Source organism: Phycodurus eques, chromosome 15, assembly GCF_024500275.1.
Source record: "Phycodurus eques isolate BA_2022a chromosome 15, UOR_Pequ_1.1, whole genome shotgun sequence".
Taxonomy (NCBI): Eukaryota; Metazoa; Chordata; class Actinopteri; order Syngnathiformes; family Syngnathidae; genus Phycodurus; species Phycodurus eques.
Window position 1 is genome coordinate 8,166,906 of NC_084539.1, and position 26,756 is coordinate 8,193,661.

The following is a 26,756-nucleotide window of genomic DNA, read 5'->3' on the forward strand; positions in this document are numbered from 1 at the left end:
TAACCAATGCCATCGTTATGTTTTGCAATAATTAGTTTGCGAGAGACACCTCTTTGCCGTTACCCATCATGAGATGTGTCTTGACTCACACCTTGACAATGAGACCTTTTTGTCGGCCATCAATTTGGATTGAACCAGCTGATATTCATTTGCACTGACAAGGGGCTGGATTGCTGTTTGATTATTGATAGATTTAGGCGTCGTCTTTGCTTGCTATGCCTTTTTGCACCTCCCTTTCTTCATGTGCTCAAAACATTTTTACACACAACTTAATTTATGATCTTATTTGTTCTACTTTGTATGTATGGATTACTTGGATTGTTCCCAACATCTGCTGAAATCTCTGGGTCAATAGCACCTTTGGAAGTATTCACCAGATGTAATCCATAGTAATCCATACATACAAAGAAAGTGTGTGTGAGATCCTGATAGCTGCATATGTCATATCATTTAATTTTTTAAACTTTAAATGTTTTTAAAGCCAGCACGGTGGACGACTGGTTAGCACATCTGCCTCACAGTTCAAATCCCGGCCCCGCCTGTGTGGAGTTTGCAGGTTCTTCCCGCGCCTGGGTGGGTTTTCTCCAGGCACTCCGGTTTCCTCCCACATCCCAAAAATGTGCGCAGTAGGTTGATTGAAGACTTTAAATGGCCCGTAGGTGTGAACGTGAGGGGGGGAATGGTTGTTTGTTTCTATGTGCCTGCGATTGGCTGGCGACCGGACCAGGGTGTACCCCGCCTCCCGCCCGAAGACAGCTGGGATAGGCTCCAGCAGCCTGCGACCCTCGTGGGGAGAAGCGGTAATGAAAATGGATGGATGGATGTTTTTAAACTTTAAATGACTGATATAAAGGAAATAGTCCTGATAAAAACAAAGCAAATGGTGGCCCGAGACTTTTACACAGTATTGTCGATTGTGATATTTTCCAGGTCATGTTTTTTTTTTTTTTTTTAAATCTATTTTTTCATTAGATTATTTTCTGTAAGTCTCTATTATGTGACGTCCTTTTGTATCATGTACAGCAGTTTTCCAGCTATTGAACTGTGTAGTTTTCCTCTTTATACAAACATGTACCATGACAAAACAAGTTTTCTTGATTCATTCAAATTGCTTTAGTATTTTATTTTTACACTTTCTAGATTTTGTGTTCAAATGATCCACTCATAGGTTATTAATATATGGTAGGTAAATATTTTCCTTCTTTTCTTTACTCTTATTGACATCCGTTGCTAAATAGGACAGTTAAAACATAGCACCATCTGGTGGTCGTCATCATACGCCCAACGCGCACACGTACACGCACGCAAAATGCATCCTGTGCAAGGGCCAAAGGGCAACGCAAACATATCATGTTTGATCGTTCTCCGTAAATATGCATTGTTCGCATGGCTCCAAGAGCTACAAGTACACACATGCGCAAGCACACTATGTTTATGAAATGGCGCCTGGCTTTTAAAATAAAACCTCGCAGAGTACTCATAACACTCTCTTTCAGTTCATTGTCTGTGTGTGTTGCATGATGGGAAACAGACGTGCCTTTCTGTCGCCAATTCTTCTATTTAAATACAATAGGTTGTTTTTATTTGGGAAAAAGAGGTAATTGTACAGAGACGATGCATGGAATGCAGTATATAAGATCTTTGGTCTAACACTAATCATGGTGACCTGCTCATGATCATAAATTGCAATTGTTTGCAGTAACTTGGAACAAATGGTACGAAAATTATGAGCCACATGCTGCTTCACCGAGACATTACTGCGTTATTACAACCTTAGAACACTGGAATGGATGTACAATACCTGTTGTGGTTGCTCAGTACAATATAGCTAAAGCAACAACAATTTGACAATATTGTAATAATAAAATAATAGCGGGATTACCCATGTATAATTCTTTTTCAGGCTTTTGCACAGCCCCAGTCCCTTTTATTTATTGTAAAATTCTCTTTTTTTCCTGGCTTTTTACACAGCTGTAGCATCATTTCCTTATGTGCACAGCCACAGCCACAAATTCTCATTCTGTACTTATTTTTCAGGCTTTTGTGTCGCACATTTTTCCTATTTGGGGGGGGGGGGGGGTTGAATCACCGACTTTGTATAAAAGGATATTTAATTCAGTCATAATCACTTTATTCAGGTAATTTTCTTTTTAAAAAATGTGTATTCCTTCACATACAACATAATACACAGTCCTTGGAATGCAGTCTCAATAAATGTACACTTTTTTTTGTCACTTTTGTCAGTTTGTGTGCCAAGTCAAATGTATACAGTAACTATGAAGAAAAAGGAACTATACAAAAACAAAACATTGTGCATTTGGTAAGTGCCTTCATTGAGAGTTGGTCCCAATTCTTCAAAATGCAGGGAGAAAAGAGTAGTTATCAAACAGTTGTACAAAAACAGATGTAGACATTGCGTACAAGGGCTGGGCATATTGTGACGGATACATTAATCCTGCAATTCTTCTATGATACATTTTAATACAGGATGTGATGATGTCCTCAGCAGCATGATTTTGCTCCGTATATAAGTGGTTAAAATGAAGGCAGGAAATCATAAACTGTTTTTAAAACATTAAAAACAAAGCGACAACACCATGTCATCGCCCCTCCACATATTGCACAAATACTCAAGTGATGATTTGTACTGGCCTTCTCTGATCCATATTTCATACAAAAACATACAGAAGCATAAAAACACGCAATTAAGGGAGTCAGAGCATACAAATGAGGTAAGATTCAACTAGTCAACACTGTCCAATGAAAAGACTGACAATGACTTTATTCTTTTTTTTTTGTTTGTTTTGGGTTTTTTTTCGGGAAAAATGATTTCAAACTGGACAAATAGAACTTTGTTTTTCATGAAAATGCCAATTATCTCATGCATTTTCCTGAAAAACAAACATCTTTTTGGAAAAGCAACAAACATGGCTTGTTTTTTCAGAAAAATAAAAGGACTGAGTTTTCTTCAGTTTTGGGGAAAAAACGAATGATAACATTTGTTGTTGGAAAACAACAAATTACTTTTTTTTTTTCCAGCCAAAACAAAAAACATGACTATTGTTGGGAAAAACAACACACAGCTCTGTTTTTCGGCTAAAACGTTTAAAATTACAAAAACGTTTTCTTTGTTATTTGGAACATGGTTTGGTGAGGAAAACAATGTCTTTACTTTTGTCTGTTTTTCAGGGGGGAAAAGTATGACTTGTTTTTAAAAGAAGAAATTAGCTTTATTTCTGACAAACACAAATATTTACTTTTTAATTTTTGTTCTGCAAAACAAATTTTTTTTATTTTGTTTTACCTGAAACATTATCTATGACTTTTCTTATGTGACAGAAAAATTGGGGGAAAATAAACAATCAGCTTTTCAGAAAAAAAAGTTCTCTTTATTTTTACAAAAACCGGACAAATATTGTTTTTTTTTTCCCCCATTATATATCTATATAAAAAATATGACTTCATTGTTTTTCATAAACACAACCAATGTGACTTGTTTGTTTTTGGAAAAACAACAAACATGACTTTTCTAGGTTTTTCAAAACAAAAGGAGAGGAAAAAACATAGTAGATTCATGCTTTTCATTGGACAGTGACAAAATGCAGTCTTGCTATGGATGCCACTGATCAGTTACATGTTAGGGAGAGTGAATTGTTGAAAGCAACCAGCGGGAATATAAGTCATTAAAATCATATTGCAGGCTGTAACAGTAATAGGCGATGATAACGTTTTTTTTTTTTTTTTTTTTTTTTACATTGCCTGCAATTATATTTTTATACATTTTTGTAATACAGGCAATTGTGGAAAAAAAGAGAGCTTTAACATACATTTACACCAATCCTTCTGTCCAGCAGCCGACTGAGGCAGTGTTCAACGTTCTGTCCTCGCCGAGACAGTGTTGCGCTAACTGACAAATGCTACATTTCCTAACGTTGCCTAATAGATTGCTACCTTCGGAGCATCAAGAGTCCTTCAGTAAGTGTTCCTTGAATGTTTTTTTCCTTCAGCGGTATAAGCTAATTTCAGAGCCGTTAGTGATGGCGACAGGAAATACAAAGACAGTTCCTGCTTTTAGGGTGTGTCTTTAGCTACCTAACTGACGTTTTGCGAATTTGTCATAAAGGGCAATATGAAATATGGAGACATATCTCTTTCAGGAAGTGATTTAGACGTTTTGCTAACTGTTTGAATGCAGCTAGTAGAACAACGCTTTTCTTTTCCAAGTTGGCTTTTTCGCTGCATTTCCCATCTCTCAAATAGCTAAAATAAGAACTGTTAGGTTAGCAAATTTGTTATAAAGGGCAACAGGAAATATGATCAAAATGGATGAATGAAAATATGGAAACAAATACAGAGACAAATACCTCCTTAGGTAAGGTAGTAGTAGTAACACTAACAGATAGGATGCAACAAGTAGTTTTTCCTATGTTGGTCTGTTTCATCTCCCGCCTACGAGCTATTAGTTGTTAGCATCAAATATGTCATAAAGGGCGATGGGAAATATGGAGACAGATACATCTTTCAGGGAGTGTTTAAGATGTTTCGATAACCGTTTGGACGCAGTCAGCTAGCCTTTTTCCATCTCTGTCGTTCGCTTCATCTCCCGCCGTCCCGACTTTGATTGCGCCGGCGATCGCAACCGTCACAATTGGTGGAGGAATGCGGTGAATTTCCGGCTGGCTCTCAGGGGAAGACAAGGTTTGTTTTTCCTGTTGCTGGAAGCCAATTTGTTTTTCTTTTCCTCTTGCCCTCTTTAACTTCCTGTCTGGAAACCGCAGTTTAAAGGGAGACCGCAGAGGTGAGCGTCACACGCCATCCATTAGACACCGCCAGCCGACAAGACAAACAGCCCGACTGCATCAATTCCAGGCTTGTATATCGAATATGAGGAATTTTAATAAAAAAAAAAAAAAAAAAAGTAAAATAAAAGGGATGGATGGGGTTTAGTTTTCTCCCTTTGTGAAAGAAAACTAAATGTAACTAACTTTAAGGGGTTTGGACAAATCCGTGTCCGCTGGTGGTGGTGATGTGCTCGCCCGAATCTCACGCCATGCTGCTGGTGGGTGTGCTCTGTGTGCTTCCGATGCTCGCGTTAGCGCTGCTGTTCTCTGAGGCGGAAGGGTTTGACGACGAGGGCTGCTGCTTGGCTCCCGAGCAGGGACAGCCAGAAGACAGGGAGGAGGCCATGTCCAATCCAGTCGGGTAGCCTGAATCAAGTAGAACCTCCAGCCATTATGACCTCCGCCAAGTACCGAAATAAAGCGCTGTGGTGTTAAATGCTGTTAACGTCATGCATAGGGAAGACACAATATGACTTGTTTGTTTGTACAACTTTTGGTCCCATTACAAAAAACAACAAATATGTTTATTTTTGGGAAAACTACGACCATGAATTGGTTTGTAGTCTTTGGGAATAAACAACAGGACAATGCTTTGTGTCTCAAACAAAACAAAAAAACTATTACCATTATTTTCTCAATTTCGCTTAAGTATTTCTCACTGTGCGACTAATGATAGACAAGAAATAGGACTTGCCCACACACACACATTTTTATATATATTTATGTACATATAGAAATACATACTGTATATTTCCTACATTTTTCAAAAAACAAGAAATCCAGCGTTCCCCGCATATTTGCGGGATGCCAATTCATCTATTGGTGGACATTTTCTTTAACCTATCCTGCATTGTATGTTGAAAAGCTCAACCATCTGCTGCTTTTGTGCTCGGGCCAAAGCCCTTTCCAATATAGGTATACAAGTATTGCTTGTCGCATGTTGATGCCAAGGAACTATGTTGAAGTGAGGAGAGGAGCTTTATTTAGTCAGGCCACTGCCCTATATAATATAAAATTTGTACTTTTCCATCATCTAATGGCATCTTATAGGCAATTAGAGGGAGGGAGGGGGAATTGAAATTGAACACAATTTACATGTCAAGGAATCAAAGAAAAACATTTTCTTGCCATTTTGACTACCAATACAACTTTTGTTAGGTCTTGGCTTAAACAACGAAATATTACTTTTCTTTCTTTTTCCAGATGCTTTAGTGTGGAAAATCAACAAATTTGACTGTTTTTAAAGAAATAAATATTACTTGTCTTTGGTTTTTGGAAGCACAACACGCAGCAAATTAAAAACAGTTTTTGTTTGTTTTTTTTGGGTAAACGACAATACAGTGGAACCTTGATTTAACTTTTAAAAGCTTTTTTATATTTATTTGCAATAACCCTGCACTGTACTGGGTGTTTTAAGCAATGAAAAAAGTACAAAACAATAATTTTGTACTGTACAGTAATATGGGTGCATATGGCCACAAAAAAAAAAAAAAAAAGTGCTTCAATAACAGACAATCGGCTGTAACGGATGAACCTTCCACCCCTATTAGTCTCTTAAATTGAGGTTCCACTGTATAGATTTCTGAGATTTTTCGAAAGAAAAACAAATATGACTTATTGGGGGGGGGGTCAATGAATATGACTGTTGATAATAAAATATTTTCAGGAATATAATTGCCAGTTAATGGAAAAAACATGTCCTAGCATGAAAAAAATGGTTCACTGACTGATGCTTTCTAACATATGGGCAAACAAATGGACACTCTTGGTACGAGTCAAACAAACTCTTTATGAAAGCATGTACAGTAGTCTTATTGTTAAAAACTCATTCACTGCCATTGACGGCTGTTGAATTCAAATATCTATGTTAACATGGAGGACTGGTAGTGAATTAAGCGTGTGAAATAGTGACCCTACCTGTTTTTATTTTGATAAACCACAGCGCTCCAATTAGTAACACTCCTATCAGGAAGCCTCCAAAGGCGATGCCCAGGACGCCGGGGAGGCCAAAATCAAAGCAGGGAGTGTCTGAAACATATACATGAAAATGAAAAGAAAAAAGACATGATGCAACCTTCAACATCAATGACAGCACTGAGCCTTTTCCACATGTCTTCACCTCTATTGGTACACACAGCAGCAGACTATGTTGACAGTCACATTGAACACCCTCGAGGCAAAAATGTGGCAAACATGATGTTGGGCTACCCAAGTGAGTTTTATTCCGGCTGCTTCAATGCAACTGAATGGATTCACATAATGAAGCCAACATAGGAAAGGTCAGACTAAATTAGCTAAGACGCAATACTGGATCCATATTTGTTATTGAGGGTTGAAAGGATGTTTAAGGACATAACATTTTTGACATGAAATTGATAGAGGTTTTTGTTTTTTTAGCAGTTAAAAATACAAACGTGGTTTGCAAATGACACCATCATTTTAGACTGAAAGATGAAAACTGTTTGAAGATGTGTGGTAAACATCAAATATGACTTACCTCCTAAAAAAAACAATACTTTCCTTTCGCTTTAGAAAAAAACATATGACTTATGAATTTTTCAGAACAAATAAGGCTTTTTTTTTTTAATATCCAAAAAATAAATGACTTTTCTGTCTTTCTGATGTGAAGAAAAAGAAGTTTTCTGTGTTTGTAATAAAAGAGAAAAAAAACAGACAAATGTTCTTCAGAAAAAAAAAATTTTTCAGTTCTTATTTTTTTATTCTGTTTTTGTTTTACGGAAAAAATATCAAATATGACATTTGGAAGTTTTGGGAAATACAATAAATCAGACTTAACTTTTTTGGAACGGACAACTGTGAGGAAAAACATTTTATATCTCCAACACCAATGTGAGATTTCTTTGCCTTGACCCAAAAAATATATACAGGATAGAATAACAAACCCTAATTATGGTCATTAGATAAAAAGAAAAACTCACGTCTGCGCGACACTCCAAATTTACTCAAATCAACAGACCTGCTGTGTACAATTTATTACTTAAAACTTTGCTAAAAAAGCTACTTTGCAGGTGACTATTTGAATTTTTTCTCATGCTGTCACAAATCAGAAGGATGCGTCAGAAATATGACTTTTTTCCCCATTTCACTGAAAAACAAGCAAACATTATTTGTCTTTCATTAAAACGACAAATATGTTTACTTTTTTGCAAAAACAAACAATATGACTTCTTTACTTGCGGGTAGGGAAAAAATGTCTTCTTTTCTGAGAAAACAATATGACTGTTTTCGGGATACAAAGAAAAAATGTACAACACAATTGCAGATGCATGCTTTTTCTTTGGTCTTTAAGAGTTGGAAGTTGAAAATGAGACTGTTCTTTCCAATTCTGTTCATATATCTTTTTATAAAGCCAACTAACAAAATAAACTTACTTATATCAAATTCTTATCACACGGAAGGCTTTCCAAATATGGTTTATGTGGGAGTTGGTACGTCATGTTTCTTTACATTGCCAACTAGTGGCCTGGCATGTGGGTTGCAGTCTTTAAGGTAGTATTTGACAATCTGTGTGAACAGGCATCTTTTTGACAATGTGACATCTATAGGTGAAACATTTAGCACAACGGTCCAACCACATCACCGAACATTTGCCTTGAGTCTGGAAGCAAAGATTCTTAAAAAAAAACTACACATCAGCGAAAAAAGTAGAAAATCATACTAAATCCTTGAGAAACCATTGAGGTGTATGACCCAAAGGAAAGAAGATAAAGGGGGAATAGGCCAGACAAACTGGAGGTTTCCCTCCTTTTAATCAGCCTCCACTTCCTCGCGTGATTCTACCGCTGGAATCATTTAAGTGTTCCTGCGTGCTTGAGTAATGGCGGTCCAAGGGGCCGACAATAGCTGTAGGCCCAGCTCCCGTGTTTGGATAGCAGCGCAGTCAAAACCCCCCGTGGAAAACACAAAGGGCTCCGGGCCACGTCCCCTGAGGGTCGTTACTTGTGATTGTGACCACAAGGTCAGGCTGCAGGCCTTCCTAGAGGACGAGCTCCCCGCCCCCGCCCCCTCTTGGCTCCGCACCCACTTGCAAAGGAGGCATCCTGAGTTCACTGCTATGACGACCGCCTGCATGCCGCTTCTGGTGCACTGAGTAACAATAGGCACCCAAACTGGAGCCAGCAGTGAGGACACAGAGCAAGGAGACCACTGGCCATTTGGAAACAAAACAAAAGTTGACGAATCCTTCAGTTCTGTCTCATCTTTACAAAGAAAATGTACAGTATTTCTACACTGTACTGGTAGTGTTTCTGCAACTATACCACTTTTTAAAAATGTAATATATGACATGAGTTTAAAAAATTAAACCCAAGTACAAAATTCTAAAACCAAAATGGCAATAATTTTAAAAAGAAAAATCAGGTTTTGTGTGTAAACATTGGGGGGAAAAAGTATGTTAAATTGCATTGGAAAAAAATTGAAAAGGATTAATATATAAAATACAAAAATGTATATATCAATAAAAAATAAGACTAATGTTTACTTTGTCGGTAATGTTAAAATAAAGAGGAACTGAAAAAAAAACCCAATAGAAATTCATTAAAAACATTTAAACAGGAATAAAACAGAAATAAATAAAATTTTGCTTTTCAATGGAAAAAAATGCAATTACAATGAATTGAACAAATGAAAAATATATTTAAAATTGAAAAAAATACATGAAGTACATTTACAAAATGCTAAAAATAAAATATGAAGAAACAAATAATGACTGAAAATGTAAAAATAAAATAAATAATATAAATACAATATTTCTTTTTAAGTAAATTGCTGAGTGGAGTTTAAAACAAAATAAAAATGACTTAAATGGAGAAATGCAGAAAAGTGCTAAGACTGGGCAGAATAAGTCCCAAAATTCCTCGTAACATCGACACAAACAACATTGTGCCACGATCACGTCTGATTCTACTGGACTGTTAACTGTCGCAAAATATCATCTTTGATAGGGTGCAGTGAAAGCAGTGAGTAGAACAAATGTTGGAGATTAAGCTGAACTTACTGAGCGTTTGTTGACAAGGCTGGGTAACCTCCAAGTTCCTTTTCACTCGTCCTCCATCGCCACATTTCTGGTGAGCAGCAAAAGACAAACAGTTGACTAAGATGCCCTGCATTTGAGCCTCTAATGAGTAGGGGTGGGGGGGCAATATGGGCCAAAAAAAAGAAAAATCTCTATTTTTATTTTATTTTACAATAATGATAATTTGACAATATCCTTAAAAACATGGTGTAAATCTCTACTTACTATACTTCTCATGACATATTGAAAGACAGCGTTTCAGAATAACATCTATTATTTTGTATAGTGCTTCATTTACTGCAAAACACTGCACAAGAATATTGTATGGCAAAAGGTAACAATTAATAACTTCAAGTTATGTCCAGGCATATACTTGCTTTGTCCTATGATACGCATTTGTTAAATGACTTGGGGAGTGTTTTATGAGTGCGTTGTGCAGATTTATCTTTTCTTTAGCGGTAGTCGTGCTTGTGGAATCGCACAGTTTTACGCATTCCTCATACTCAGGGTTGGGAGGGTTACTTTAGAAATGTATTCCGATGCAGTTACTAGTTACCTATGACGATGACGATATGCGACGTCATGACCGGGGAATCTTTTTTTATCCTGGTGACAAGTTTAGCAGCTGGTAATAGTGTTTAAATAACTACAGCAGTGGGTGATCAGTGATGGGATAGTGACAGTAACTTACGGTGCGGCCGTAGGGCTTCGCTAGCTAGCTCCACCATGAGCCTCACCAATAGTGACTACACAGTTTGTTTTGTAAATGTTATTCAAAATGAAGAAATCCTCCAGTGAATATACAATTAAAACAGTAGTGGGCATTCTTCATTCTCTTCGCTTCACTTTTAAACTTGCCACGTTTGGGAAGCCAGCACATACATCAAGTGGCCTGTGCCATTTTCCTGTTGGCCAACAAATAAATTATACATGCGTTCCATTGAGGTCCATAGCGACCATTCACCCAGTTGTTAAGATGCTAAACTCTTGATAAGATTGCTCTGAGTCAGCCCACAACTTTGAGATCGAGAGTTAGTTTTGCTTGCCACCGAGTCACATGACTGAATCATGTCCACTGATTCGGCGAATGACGACTTTATACGCTTCCTCCTTTCTCTCTTCGTCCTATGCCACCCATGCACCCGTTTGGTTGTTTTCTTTTCGAGACAGTATGAATACTCTGTAATGTAAAATTGCACATCGTTAAAGCAATGTTCACGATTATATCAAAGGCGATATACTGTATATTGCCCACCACTACTTAATGAACCCTAAACCCGCCCTGACATCCTCCATGTTTATCATTTATTGATCAGACTGTGTGTGATGCGCTACATTTCTCACTAATGATGTAATGAACTGTCACATCGATGTGGATTTAAAAAGCAGCGCCTTTTCTGAGTTGTTACCTCGCTGTAGCACAGTTTGACAGAACATTCCAGGTCCCAAGTGGTGGAGCTGAGCTCTTGCAGCTGATCCAAGGAGAAGCTCAGTCGTGTGCTGGTGGGACATAAATTTGACGAGCAGAACTCTGGTATGAAGGGGAGCTCCTGTACTACCGGGCAGGAGCCTTTGGAGTGCACGAAGCAGCTCATCACTTTGATGGTCAGGACGATATCACCCAGAGTGTGCCCCGAAATCTGACAAAATAATTTCATTCAAACAAAAAGATTCCTATGAAACTAAACAGGGGATCAAACCCATAATTCTTAACCTAAATAAATCCGAATCACAAATGCATCTAAGTGCCAAGAAACTAATTGGTTAGTTTAATTAATTGCTTAGTTTAGTAAGTTAGTTCGTTCATTCATTATTTCTTTAAATAGTTCATTAATTTACTTAGTTGCTCGCATGATTGCTCATTTGTCCGTGTATTTAGTTAGTTGGTTGGTTGATTATTTCTTTAATTTTATTATTAGTGTGTTGGTTGGTTGAGCATTAGTTCACTTAGTAAATCAGTTAGTTAATTGGCTTGTTACCAATGTTAGATTGTTAGTTAATAGATCAGATCATAAATAGATATTTAGCTTGTTTTTACATTTGTTAATTGAATCAAGTAATTGGCTTGTTAGTGCGTTCGTTAGTTCATTTAGTAAGTGTAGTTAGCTTGTTATTTCATTAGTTCGTTCAATTAATTAAGTAGTTTGTTTGTTGGTCCGTTCTGCAATTGATTTAGTTAGCCTCCCACTATACAGTGTTGCATTGTGGGAGGTGGTGGCCATTTAGGGCTTGCAGTAATTACATGAATGTAAACATTACTGTACCCGAAAAGGCTGCACAGTGATTTGCAAGGAAAACCACCGTTATTTCATTTATCATTAGATGTGTCTTGGTATGTTTGTTTGATAGTAAATTTAGTGAGTTAGTAAGTTGCATTGCTAAGAACATTACGCAAAAGTAGCCGAAAAATGTCCATATTTTCTAAAATAAAAAATACAGGGACAAAACCCACAACACTTAAGTGAAGATCAATCAAACGAAGGCCTTGGCACAGGTCTGCACTCCTTTGGGTGCCATTGTAGCTCTTATTGTAACCTACTACATTCTTCAGACTGTCTGAGACGTGTTGTTACTCTTACCTCGGCATAGATTCTCTTGTCACTCTGCACCTTGGTATTGGGGTCCAGGGGCGAGTGAAAATCAGGTGACGTGTAGAGCTGCATCAGCAGAGGCATCTGATGAGGCTCCGTCCTGGTTGACAACGTAGCTTCTGTTACCGTTTCTGTTACTGAAGCAAAAAGACAGATTACGTTCATGTATCGCCAACTGTTGCAAGTTTTCCTTTGTATGGGGCACAAATAAAAGTTACCTTGGGGGGCTTTATAATATTAAGTAATACTGTTAGTAATTTTCATGAAATACCAAAAAAATAACATTGTCGCTGTCAAACAAAAAACATGCATCTCCAAATGTATCTTTTTTTTTGGGGGGGGTGGATTTTTTAAATTAAAAAAACAAAATCAAGTACAGTACATGTTACACCTAGCTACCTGACTCATGATATAAACGGTGGGGGGGGGGAACAAAAAAAAAAAACACCACGCTCACTAACAAACCATATAACGAGCTAGCTATCTAGTTAGTGAGCTAGTCAGGTAGCTTGTTGGTTGGTTCATTTTTCTGTTAGTTCATTGAGTTATCTAGCAAGTTAGCTTGTTGGTTGGTCACGTAGCTTGTTGGGTCATGTATTCATGAGTTCCCCTAGTTGGTTAATCAGTCAGCTGGTTGGTTGGTTAATTTGTTAGTTCATTTAGTTAGTTAGTTAGTGAGAATGACAGTCAGTTATGTTGTACTTTGTGCAGTTCTATTTGAAGTGAGGCGTTTATTCATAATGGGCCATATTCTCCCGTTGGCATGCAAGTCTTTTTTTTAATGTGCCTGGATTGCACACTTTTTAGCTATGCACATACTTCCATACTTCTGACAAACCCACCGTGCATAACAGAGTATTGTGCTTATGACTGAACACGTTTCGAGGACCATCAATAAAAAAAGGGCTGTGCCTCCCGTTCTAAAGATCAGCGGTGCCCCTGCAACCTTCTTTGCGCCACAGACCGGGCGAGTAACTAACTTATTTGATAACTGACATAGAAGCAAGCCAGCACATACCGTCAGCACGAGTCAGCCGTCGCCTGGCCATTGACAGGAATGAAAATGTGCAATATGTTTCACATTCACAGAGCGCTGGACGGAGAATGCGACAGCATGTGGGCAGTTCCAGATTTGACCAGGAACGCCCACATTTTAGGGTCGCTCCATCCAGTGTGCATACATGGCACGATGGTGTGTACATGACAGATTTGAGTGGACGGGAGAATGCATGCAGCCACTGATTTATGCACACGGGAGAATATGGCTCTATAATGTATGAATTGAGGTTTATTAGAGCCGAGACCACTGTATTTTCATTACCTGCTGGGGTGTCTCGACCAAGCACCAGCAACAACTGGGAGCCCTCGGGCCTCATTTCGGTGTAGCTCGTGAAGGTGTCTGCCTTAAAATAATCCAAAGCCTTCTTCTGCACGTCCTCCGCCTGGTCACTGCTCAACTCAAACAAGGGCTGAATTCTATGGGCCATGGCGGGCAGCACAATCTCATTGTTGGACTAGAGAGGTGTGGAAGTAGGCCCAGTGAATTAGTCATGACTCTGGAACAGTAAGTGTAAATAATGCAAGATTGCAAGCCCTACACAGAACTTGGTGTGCTGCGGGTTGAGGAAGGTCCACGTGGTGCCGCGAGGACCCCTCAAGAACACGCTGGACTTTCTCGTGTCCACGCGAACAGACAGGTTGCTGTAACACCAAGAATGCAAGATTGAAGACATTTACACTTCAGGAGGACCAGGGCAATATACTATTTCGTCGCCTACCGAATATTGGCATCCTCTGGGATATTGATAATATGAAGCTCCGATGCGGCGTCCTCGTCATTGGGGCCGCGTAGCTGCTGCTTCTCCGGCTCCGGTGGGGGAGAGCAGGACTTGAATGAAGACGTCAAGGGCGTGGCTTTGATATTTATGAAGTGCTTTTCAGACGGATCTTCGCTGTGGAGCACGCATTCTCCAGAACCACCTTTTGTTCCTGCACAAGTCCTTTGTTTTGAAATTCATGTACATTCATTGACATTTCAGCTAAATAAAACACGCTCTGTTTGTACAAGCCATGATCCCATACAAGAAACATAATAATGCTCACTTTTTATTGACAGCCAGAAGGGTATTTCTATTTGATTTTTTTCTTTCCACATGTTTATATGAGAAGCAGCTCAAGCAGTGTCAATCAACACAGAGCATTGTTCATGAGATCCAGCGCAGGGATGGATGCATCTATTAAGTTTTGGTAATTTTTCCATCAATGTTTGACAGGAACACATTCTAAAATCATATTTCTTGGGGGTTTATGCAGATGGGGTAGGGGTGTCTATTTGAGGGGACCCCTTTATTTGAATAAGCGATAGTAAATTAACATAGACCTCACTAACAAAGAAAAGTTTGAGATATTCTGCTTTCAGCTGAAATTTCAGGATGAAACTGAAATGCACTACTGTGCAGTACAACCTTTACAGGTGAAGTTAATTTGATATTCTCTATGCTTTTGAATGCTCATGTGAAACTGTTCAGTGTTTCAGTAATTTTTACACAACTTGCTGTTCTCTAACAAGGAGGTGAAAGTCAAAATTTACCACAGGTGTTTGATCCATGAATACACCAATACATTACCTGGTCCAAATAGAATTGATAATTTAACAGTCCTCTTCATCATGCTGTTCCCATTTTGACATCATGAGACCACCTAACAACTGATCAACAGTACCACGCCATTTTGATGCTACAAGCAGGATGTTCTTAGAAGGAAGTGGCCACTGAGCTTAGAGTGTCAGTGTTTTTAGCAGGTCGCAACAGAGATACAGAGAGACTGGACGAGGTCACAGAAAGGCACAGAAGTGAACATCTTTGGAAGTTAAGAAAAAAAAAAAAAAAAAACACCTGTTGTAAATTTTGCTATTCAGCTCCTCATTAGAGAACAGCAAGTTTTGTAAAGAAAGAAAGAAGGGGGGAAAAAAAATAAAAAATCAGTTAAACATTGAACAGTAGGACATCCATTAAAACATTGAGGAGAAATTCAAGTTCTTTTGTAAAGGTTATTTTGAATTTTCGATTCTTTTTTGGATCCAGAGATGTCACACGAAAGCCAAATACCTTGAAGTTTTTGCATAGTACTGCATGTACTGGATTGTAAATAGTTTTTGCAAACACAAATGTAAACCCTCCCTCCATCCATTTTCTGAGCCACTTCTCCTCACGAGGGTCGCGGGCGTGCTGGAGCCAATCCCAGCTGTCATCTGGCAGGAGGCGGGGTACACCCTGAACTGGTTGCCAGCCAATCGCAGGGCACACAGAAACAAACAACCATTTTCACTCACATTCACACCTACGGGCAATTTAGAGTCTCCAATTAATGCATGTTTTTGGGATGTGGGAGGAAACCGGAGTGCCCGGAGAAAACCCACGCAGGCACGGGGAGAACATGCAAACTCCACACAGGTGGGGCCGGGGATTGAACCCGGGTCCTCAGAACTGTGAGGCTGACGCTCTAACCAGTCGGCCACCGTGCCGCCCAAATGTAAACCATGCACATATTAAACAGCTTTTGACAGAAACCTCAGTCTCCACCTGTTGAGAGTGTCGGCTACTACAAAGATTCCAATAATCACTTACATCTCCTTTAACATTCAGTCAGACTGTCGAGGAACGGAGGCATCGAAATTTTTAATGTCCACAGCTGCTTAGTATGTATTTTCCTGTTGGTAACTTGCACGGTGTGAATTCCAAATCTTTCTCTCTCTTTTGCGCTCTTTCCAGGGGAACTTGAATTTTATATTTACCCAGCTTTCAACTGCACACGCAAGACAGCAACAAGACCAACAACACCCCCCCACAGGGCATGGAACATTACAACCTGTCCCTGCTGCTTGAATTTCCCAAATCCTTACAGAATATGAGCCAACATTATTGAGCTACTATTTCCCTGGATTACCTCAACCCTTACAGTAAGGTAGACATCACTCTCCTCTGATCCATACCCATTCCTAAAGAACAGCATAGATCTGGACCACTTTTTATCATTGTCCATAATCCAATCCTTTTTCACCCATGCCTTAATATGTGCATTTCTCAAAGGTCCCATATTTTACCAAACCAACTTTCTAGTATTTGGGCGTTACCTGTATATTGGTGCTGAAGTAAACGTGAAATATGAATTAAAATGGTCCACGGATCCCGAGTTCCAGACGTTTTTCTGCCGACAGGCCTGAAATCGGGTCATTCGAATTTCTCAAGCTTATCTACGTCACTAGCGAAGATCTCTGCCTTTCCTTTCCGCTCCCGAGCCAGCGCTCTCAACATAAACACACGTTCTCTCACAAATGGGTCTTCAACACGGAGGCAACCAATCAGAGGAAAGGGGGGCGGTCTTAGCCAAATACGGACAAAGCGGATACAAAACTGGGTCAAATAGAAGTACAGTAGCTGTCAGAGGGGCGTTTTATGGACAGTCGTATGACAAAACCAAGGTGTTTTCTGGAATGAAATTTACAATTTTATACTCAGTCCATATTAGAGAGTCACTCTATGAAGGTTTAAATAGCCAAAATATGGGACCTTTACAGCTTAGACCAGGGTTCATCAATGGAGAATGAAAGTGGTTAAAATGAGGCTACCACAAATCTCCCAAAATTTGCCCAAGGTAAAATATGAATAACAAAAAACCAAAACAAGATGCACCGGTTCAAATAAGACTCATGCATTTACCCCAGATGTTTCACAGGTTAACTAAAGACTAACATAAATCCCCCCAAAGTGGCACAAGATAAAACGAGACTCTGCTAAAAACCTAAAAAGTATAATGTATACAGTATATAAGGAATATTTACAGTATTAACAACTGGATCAATCATCCAATTGAAGGCTCGTTTGTACTAATCGGCATGTTTAAATTCAGGTGGGATGCATGTAACATGATCCCTGCAGATAAACACCAATGTAACGGAGGGGGTAAAAAATGGAAGCGGATAAAAAAAAAATCAGCCGCCAGCATCACCAACATCCACCTTGATCCATGTTGGAGCTCTTCTGTGGCTCAGATCGCCTTAAGGAGGATTTGTTGGGGAAATGATTGTGTTCACACGGGCGAGAGCAAGGCAGTCCTCTACGCTTTTTATTCTCGTTTCAGAAAATGACACTTACTACTAGGAATGACGTCCTCACCTTCTGTGGGCCTGGAGAGCAGCACTTTGAGATTTTCCACGGTGGTGAAGGAAGTGACGCCGCCGAACCTGCGGGTCGCCCACCTCAGCAGCTCCTCGTCCTCACCGGGGAAGTCGATGGGATGGACGTTGCTATGAGGCTCGTTAGAGTGCAACACTAATGTTGAGGCATTGCTTTTCTGTAAGGTGGAGACAAAATATCAAAATACCTTATGTCATTTTTAAATTTTTATTTATTTATTTTTATTTTTTTTAAGTGTCAATACCTGAAACTACCCTGTGAGCATCTAAAGCAGCCGTTGGAAAACTTTTACACAATGGCTAGGTCATTTGTGGAGGAGGTAAAAATTAAACAAAAAAATATTTTTTTGTATTTTTTCCATTTAAAAGCAATTAAGTATTTTTGTAATTGTTTATAATCAAATAGATTATGGACCATGGTTTGATAGATTCACATATCTTCACCAAGTTTGTAGTTCTACTTTTTTGTGCCATATTTCTTTGACAAACTTTCTGTCCCTTGTAATTACAGGGATCAAAAATGCCTGATCTCCATAGGGGTCTGACTTATTCTGGAAAAGACCCCGCAGATATCAGTCAGATTTGTAGATAAGGTTCTTCATGGGTGGAGGAGGTGCCCTTCAGAAAATCTGAAAATATTGGAATATAGCAACAACTGACTGTATCTACAAAAAAGGTGAAGTCCCACAGGTTTAGAAATATCCAGGAGTCGCTGCTTCTAAGAAGAAAGAAAAGAAGAAGAAAAACAAGCTTATCAGCAAGAAAAAAATGTAAACAGAAGCGAAGCAAACAGAGCGAGCAAAAAAATGTCTGCACTGTACGAGAGCGAGAGAGAAAGTGCTGAGTGGTACGGAGTGTATGGTATAAATTTGCTATACAGAATTTGAAACCAAAATACTAAATGCTAAACTGTTAGCATTAGCATGGTATAGATTACCATTTAAGGCCAAAAAACACTAACTACCATTCAGCGGACTCATACCCATCATGTTATATGATAACATTACACACCTAACAGTGTGATAAAAATTACTTACAGACGCTCCTTTGGCAAAGTTTATCACTGGCCCAACACTGCATGCGTCTGCAATAAATTTCTGTAAGAAACATGGGTTCCGGGCAGAACTTCTTTGAAATTTTGCTCCCGGCGGAGCTTCATGGCAGAAATTGTCTGTCGACCTATTTTTAAAGTCGACTTAGGTGAGTAATTACATTTTCTTCCCAAGCCCTACATAATATTATGACGTTTTTGTGAAACTAAATGGACAACTTAATCTTTGTAATTTTAGGATTTTTGTTAGAATATTCACACTGATAAAAATCACAAACTTTGTACATGTAGATATGTGGCTATATCTATTTATAAAAAAAAAATAAATAAATAAAAAAAATAAAAACATTGAATTTTTTTTATTTGATCCGAGTTTTCCCAAATTCTAAATATGGTTAAGTATTATTGTAAATCATATATATATATATACACATACATACACACACACACACACACACACACACACACACACAGTATATGCTTTATAGGTACGGCTTGGTGGTTTCGTGACAGCTGGCTGGGTCTGAGTTGCGCTTAAAACCTGGAAACTATTCTTTGTGCGTGAGAAAGCTCATGCATTAGTGATTGATTGTTGCATTTGCAACTTTCTGCACCGACAAATTAAATTCTTAATTGCAGAAAAACAACGTAAACTAGTTGCTAAACCCCGCACACGGTGTATTGGTTCAGTCGGTTTCAGCTGTATTTATTTATTTTTTTTAAATGACTTTTTTTCTTGTAATGTTACTGCCTTTTCTGAACAAATTACGGCATGATTTTCTTATTTCTTTTCTTCTGTAGGCTGAATTCAATGAAACTGAATCAACAAAATTGACTGAATCTCAACGATCAATTAATTAGTTATTACGCCCATCCATTTTCACTAAATAAGGTGATGGAAAACCTGTGTTTTGATTTTTTCTTTTTAATAAATAAAAAATAAAAAAAGAGCAAGAATGCTGAAGTCATGGTTGAAAGCCAAAGAACGGCGGTGTGTCACCATTGTTTCTATTTCTATTTGCCTCCAGCATTCCTAGACTTTTTTCCATATCAAACATGTTTGTCTGCCCCTCTCTCTCATTCTCTCATTCACTTATTCCTCGCCTCCACCCAGCTCTCCTTCACGTCTATTCTCCCGTTAGAAAAGAAATGTTTATTATGGTTAAGCGTCCACGGGCCCGGTTGCACAACCCACTTTGGAGCCAAGGTCTTTCCTTCACTTCCTGACTGGGGCCAGGAAATGGGACCTTTTTTAGCTTTGTGCGTCACCACGATCGACTGGAATCTGGCTCCATACAAGGTATAAATATATACATCCACTCTGCCGATGAGACACTGCTGCTTCCACGCCTGGCCTGATGGGAAATAATGGAGTTTATCGCTACACGATAACATGTATGAACACACACGCTACATGTATGAACACGTATGCAAAAAGATCCATACAATAAATAATGTAAACGTTGGCCGTCAATATCCCTTTGGACTTGAATGGATTTCAACATAATATTGCGACAAACTGACTACTAAACGCAACCTGTGAAAGGATTTATCATCCAGTCTAAAAATGAATAAAACTAAATTAAATGTTATAAAAAGCCCCAAAAATATAAGCCACAAATGCTCTAAATACAAATCATAAACATTTGTTCAATCATATTTTTTCATAAATTTAGTACGGCTCCTCGGAGGACTTTATAAAAAAAAAAAATGAAATGGCCACTAATTGGGAACAGGTCCTACCACCTTTTCTGGAGTATTACAACTTTATACTTGTAAATTAAGTAATTTTTCCATAAAGAAAGCAACTTTGCCTTGTAATGAGAACTTTTTACTTGTGAATTCACAATTAATATTACAAATCCGTTTTCATAACATTTTCTTCTGTAACAATGACTCTCGTAAATGTCTTTGTTCTTGTATAAAATTATGGCTTTGTTCTCGTAAAATGACAACATTTACTTGTAAATTCAAAGTTTTTATTCTTGTAGTATCTCTACTTTAGGGTTACGAATGTTTCGCGCATAACATTACGAACTTTTAACAATTTAAATAGAACGTTTTAAAGTGTTATTCAACTAAATTATGTAATTTTTGTGGTTTTATTATTATTATTTTTTTTTTAGGTACAACAGTAATTGTTGCAACATTATATGATTTGTTGAACAAAACTGACTTCTCAAATTTTGTAATTTGGTCATAAATTCTGATTGTCTTAAACGTTTCAACTTGTATACTGTAAATTACATTTATTGTTGTCATGCAAACACCAATTTCTGTCTCAAGATTTGCTGTCATGAAAAAGATTCTGAGTTAATTCTTGGAATATGACAACCTGGTACTCTGGTTTCCTCCCACATCCCAAAAACATGCATGGTAGGTTGATTGAAGACTCTAAATTGACCGGAAATATTAAATTTTTCCATGAAATTATATATTTGTATTATAGACCAAATTACAATTGTTTTTCCTGCAATTTTAAGACTTGTCTTAAAGTTATGAATATTTTCATGATATTATGACTATTATCATAAAGATTTTAATGAGTCTGCCCCCATTATGACTTAAATAGGTTTTTAGAAAAGAATGGAAGAATTATCTTGTAAAATTAAAAGATTATTATGGCCCTTGTAGTACTGAAACCGCCTCTGTTACGGCTTTTTCTCTCTTTTATCTTTAAGACACAAAGTGACATTTCTTTGTTTTTGGATTGGTGACAGACAGAACACAAATGATAACCAGGTCAAAATTGGATCCTGAAAAAAGCAAAAGTGCTGAGTCTCCTAAATGGCTTATCTTTTTGTGGCTTTTGTGTTAGTGTAAGTCACCGAGGTCACACGTACACTCGCACACAGTCGCTTATTCGAGTGTGTCATGCAGAAAAAGAAAGAGCGCTGAAAGGTGAGGCAGCCTGCAGGGAGTCGTTGGTTCTTGTGTGACCGTTTCACTGATGCAGGCAGCAAAAATAGTATGTATGACGGGAAATCTACCAAAAATAAAAAAGGGGAACTCCAGTCATATTGGAATCAAAAGACATGAATTCTTTAAAACAGGAGTAACCATTTACCATTTATTTTTCCTAAGATATCCAATGAACTACATTTTTTAATGTATCTCAAGATTCAAATTAACTTTGCTGGTTGCATTCCTTAACCGAAGAGCACTGACGTCCGTATTATTGGGAAGCTTGTATTTTGAAGGTGGCTTTCGCTGTGAGTTGGCGACTTATTACCGTAATGCCAAGTATGAACAATATTAGGGGCGGCTAGCTTGACTGCTACTTTACGAGTGGAGGCTGGCTTGACCGCAGTTTGTTTCCGCGGAAACTCAGCTTCGTCTTCTTGACTTGGCGAAGCTCCTTTTCCTGCTTCCTCCACTTGCGAACCATGGATTCGTTGATCTTGAATTCTCTCGCGGCTGCTCGATTCCCATGTTCCTCCGCGTAACTAATAGCTTGCAGTTTAAACTGCTTCAAAAGCGTGTCTCTTCGTGCCATTTTCGGGGGTCCTGAGCCAAACCGATGCATATACCGAAACTATATACCTACTGGGGGCGTGTCTTCAGCATCCTCTGTCATGCGCACCCTTCCCCCTTTACGTCCGCATGCTGTCCTCAGTCAAGTCCGCCTTCCTCTATATAAGGAGCGTGTAGGCAGGAAATGCTCCCAGTCAGTCAAGCGGAGCGCTCATTAATGTCACATAACAACATTTACAGATTTTGGAACTCGGTGCACACATAAGGTGCGCCGCATTATAAGGCGCCCCGTCCATTTTGGAGAAAATTGAAGACTTTTAAGTGTGCCTTATGGTCGTGAAAATACGGTAGTTCATTTTCCACACAAAATGTTGACATTCTCAAAGAGTTTTAACTAATTTCACAAATGTGTTCTCATAATATATTTGTTTTTCCTATGAGTGGCTCTAATAATCCTTTGCAGCATGCCGACTACATAATTTTTAAAGAACGATGAACACAATTCTGTGCTATACAATCAATACACCGAAATGTGTGCGCGTATTTGCCACTAGCTGTGACTGAAGTGAGGTGTCAACGTCCCGGAGTTAGTGTTAGCGAGGGTGACCCTGAGCCAATCTGTCAGAGCCATGACGCATGTCCTCTGATGCAGAGCAGCTGCTGTTTTCTCTGACACTGCACTTAAACACTATTATCCCCCAGTGATGTAGCTCATCCCTCAAAACAAAACAAACATTTGAACAAAACATCCCGTGGTCTCAGGGAAACGTTGTCCAGACCCTCAGTTAGCCATGATAACGGTTGTGCTATCACACAACTCTCAGCATATCTGACAGACAGGACATTTCTTCCAACATGAGACAATCGTTTTCATTGGCTCGCTTCTTTTGTAGTGTTTTAAAAAAAAAAAAAAAAAAAAAAAAAAAAAAAAAGGAAATTGATGCGTTACACTTTTACTGTCGTGGTAATAATTTCAGTGTTATAGTGAACCTCCGCTATATCGCTGTTCATCTTCCGCGGCCCCACTATAACAATTTTTTGTGAGAAAAAAATCCGTATTATACACGAAAAATTACTGGCATACTAATTTCTTCAGGCGTTATGGTTTCTCATTTTTTTGTTTTGTTTCTGTTTTGGTGAAGAATTTTCATATCAGTGCTTGAGATAATTATATTTTGAAATACCTGCAGGGAAAAGTTACTATTTTTCTTACTTCATTCCTACTATGATTTACAACCCTTTTGTCTTATAACACTATATATAGTTCACAGAAACTTGATTAATAAAAATTACATTCCCCTAGAATTTCACCTTTTCATTTTGTAAAACTACAACTTCATTCTTCTAAAATTTTAATTTCTGGTTACCGTATTTTCACGACCATAGGGCGCACCCTAATAAAAGGCGCAGTCTCAGTTACGGGGTCTACTTCGGTATTTAACACATACACAAGGCGCACCGTATTATTGGGCGCAGGCATGGTAAAACATACGCTAGCTTAAAACATACGGTAGCATGCATGCACGCTAAAACAATGTTTTTAAAAAGGCAGCGGGAGCAAAACTGAGTTCGGTTGTACTTTATTGAAGTATTTAACAATGTACTCACGTTATTTTTTGATCAATCCTTATGCACAAATCCATCAAAGTCCTCATCTTCTGTATCTGAAATGAACAGGTCGGCAAGTTCTCCAACAAACACGCCGGGTTCCCTCTCGTCATTGTCAGAGTCAGTCTCGTTGCCGGGGGGCTGTTCAGCAATGATGTCAGGTTTCGCGAAAGCTCGGACAACAGTCAAAGCAGATACCTTAGCCCAAGCATCCACAATCCATTCACATATGGTGGAGTAACTCGCTTGGCATTGCCTCCCAGTCTTAGTTGCACTTGGTTTTTCACAGCGGCTGTGAGATGGGCGTGCACGGCGTCACAGATCAACAGGGACGGTGAAACCATCCGGGACGGTGAAAACCATCCGGACTTTTAAGTGCGCCTTATGGTCGTGAAAATACGGGAACTTATTTTTACACTCATATGACCCCAATGAATGTTAATATGGAACTTATAACAAAGATTCTATGATGGTGATCAGTTTGACCCTGGATCATATGAACTGTATTTCCAATCTTCATTGCACCATAAATCCGAACAAACTATGTCTGTCAGTCCTTTTAAGGGTCCACTGGAACTGGTGCCTATTTAAAACAATTCTCGTGTGCTAATGTTTATGCAATGACAAGGGCTTCAAATCTAAATCCTGCTTCCAGGCTGCGATGCTGATAGGGGCCGACACCGGTAGCAGGATATGAGGCGACAAAAAGGACATTTGTCAATCAAGAAAACACTTAGCAGTGCAGACAAAGTTCAAGACCACAAAAGAAAAGTGCTACATGTGCAATAGTGGTGGAAGGTACAATAGTGCTCCACGACAGCACAGGGAGTTGGAGCTGCTTTGCGGGCCAACACACTTTGGATAAAGCACTGCAATAAAGAGGTGGGCCAAGGACCACGATTTTATTATGACTTGGATGAACCCAAATACTGTTTTAGTCATTGCTAACTGACTAATAACATTTAGCTACACTATGGTAGAAGCGAAACACATTAGAAAGCACTGACAATTTGGTGAGAAAGTTATATATATAAAAAATCTTGCGAAATTACTAATATATTATTGAAAAATCAATATTTGTAAAAATATGAGTTTATTCTGTTTTTTTGGGATAACATTAAAACTGTATTGCCCTAAAAGATGTTTAATCATCCAATTTTAAAATATATATATTACAACATTTGTTAAAGCATCTTCATTCTTGTTTTTGGTATGAGTATTAAGATATTCAAGAAGAGATTGTAACATTACAACTTACAAGTATGACTTTTCTAGTAAAAAAAATTTTTATTTTTTTTTTCTCATAATTACGAGATATAAAAACGGAGTAATTTTACAAGAAAAGTTCCAATAGTACAAGAATGAATACATCTTATTTTTCTAGAAAATCCTGAATTATTACGTCTTCCTATGGCTTTTTATTGTAAAATTGTGATTTCTTTTCTACAACTCGTCCTAGTAAAAATATGACTAAAAATTATAATTTTCTAGTAAAATTATATTGGTCTCTTCAAAATCATAAATGAATTTGTAAATTTACAAAAAAGTAATTTTACCAGAAAACAGTTATAATGTTACAAGAACAAAATGTTTTTTTAATAAAAACGGTCTTATTGTACCACTTTAGTCTCCTAAAATCATAACTTTTTCCATTTAAAAATGTGACTACATTGCATGACAGTAATAATTATTTTCTTTTACTATTGCAACTTGGGCCCAAGATCATATGTAGAGAAAAACAGTTCTGGGGCCTAACTTATCAACGCCGTGTACACACAAAATTGGGCCTGAAAGATACATACACAGGTTCCTGCGCAAAGTTATGTGACCTATCAAAGAAGAAGGAGAGAGAAAAAAAAAAAAAAAAAAAAAAACATTTTACGGGGAAAAGTGCACGCATGTACAGAAACTCTTACCCATCCGTACGGTTACGCACATTTTGGAGACGAGAAAATGTAGCGATGCATGAAGTAGCGTGTAGGAGCCATGCCTCTCATACATCCAGTTTCAATATCAAACATTATTTATGGATTAGATTTTGCACTGTGTGTATGACTTTGTTGTTGTGTTGTCTGTCCTTTTTTAATAATTATGTTCCTCATGCCTTCAAATTGCCCTCGGCGATAAAGTAGATTCATTGATCGATCGAGATGTATCTGATGCAAAATGAAATTGGTGTCTGGCGCTGGGGAGCAATTATTTTTATTGGCATCAAATTTTATGTCAGACCGTTTTTGAAATTTTGTCTACAGTCCATACTCCCTGTTGAATTCACTGTGTTCACTGCAGCAATGACCTCCTGCCACTCGCTGCATTTCCTTTTATTTGTTGTGGCGCTTCCAAAGCCAACTTCCTTGCCAATAAGCATGTCGACTTCTGTCTCCAAGAAGTTTCTTTTTGACAGAATTGTTTCTGCTGTTGCCATAAATTCATCCTTCACAATACATTAGCCAGTATAATCATGAGCTGATTTTGTTTGTTTGATTTTGTTGTGGGATCAATGTATGCACTTTCCTAAGTGGAACTGTGACTGGTCAAGGAAAATTCCCTACAGATGTACGCATCACAATAATACCCAACTGGTGCATGGAATATGCGTATTGATTCTGAATTTGCATTTTGCGTGTGGCGTGTCCCAGGGAGCGGAGAGGGTGGCTGTCTGCGTCCTACCAACACTCAGCGACCGCTCCCAACTGGAACAAACGAAGGACACAAACTACTTGCTTTATTTTATTTGTTCACGTCTTGTGTTTTCCTTGCAATAAAATACAGAACAGTACTTTTCCAGCTTTGTCACTCAGCCCAGTCACTGCTTTGATTTGTGACCATTACGTCACAACTCTGGAAAAAAAGCCCTTAATTTTATCATCAGTTGCACATGATTAACATGTGGTAAACGGATGTAATGTTTTTTTCAGTGAAGTAGCAGCATTGCCTACTGTCGAAGGGCCCCAATTATTTA

The 26,756-nt window shown here is 38.3% G+C and overlaps 1 protein-coding gene across 1 annotated transcript in view; it reads right to left on the minus strand.

Annotated features, from left to right (window-relative positions):
• Window positions 1–2,080: 2,080 nt before the first annotated feature.
• The window catches only part of eng (endoglin), a 61,935-nt gene continuing 37,259 nt past the window's right edge, over window positions 2,081–26,756 (minus strand). The window contains exons 5-13 of the mRNA XM_061698466.1: window positions 17,642–17,819; window positions 14,246–14,456; window positions 14,066–14,168; window positions 13,789–13,981; window positions 12,456–12,604; window positions 11,286–11,516; window positions 9,859–9,925; window positions 6,759–6,869; window positions 2,081–5,207 (exon numbers count right to left, since the gene is read on the minus strand). Of these exons, the coding sequence (XP_061554450.1) occupies window positions 5,044–5,207; window positions 6,759–6,869; window positions 9,859–9,925; window positions 11,286–11,516; window positions 12,456–12,604; window positions 13,789–13,981; window positions 14,066–14,168; window positions 14,246–14,456; window positions 17,642–17,819 (1,407 nt within the window). The 3' untranslated portion in view covers window positions 2,081–5,043. The remainder of the gene's footprint in view (window positions 5,208–6,758; window positions 6,870–9,858; window positions 9,926–11,285; window positions 11,517–12,455; window positions 12,605–13,788; window positions 13,982–14,065; window positions 14,169–14,245; window positions 14,457–17,641; window positions 17,820–26,756) is intronic.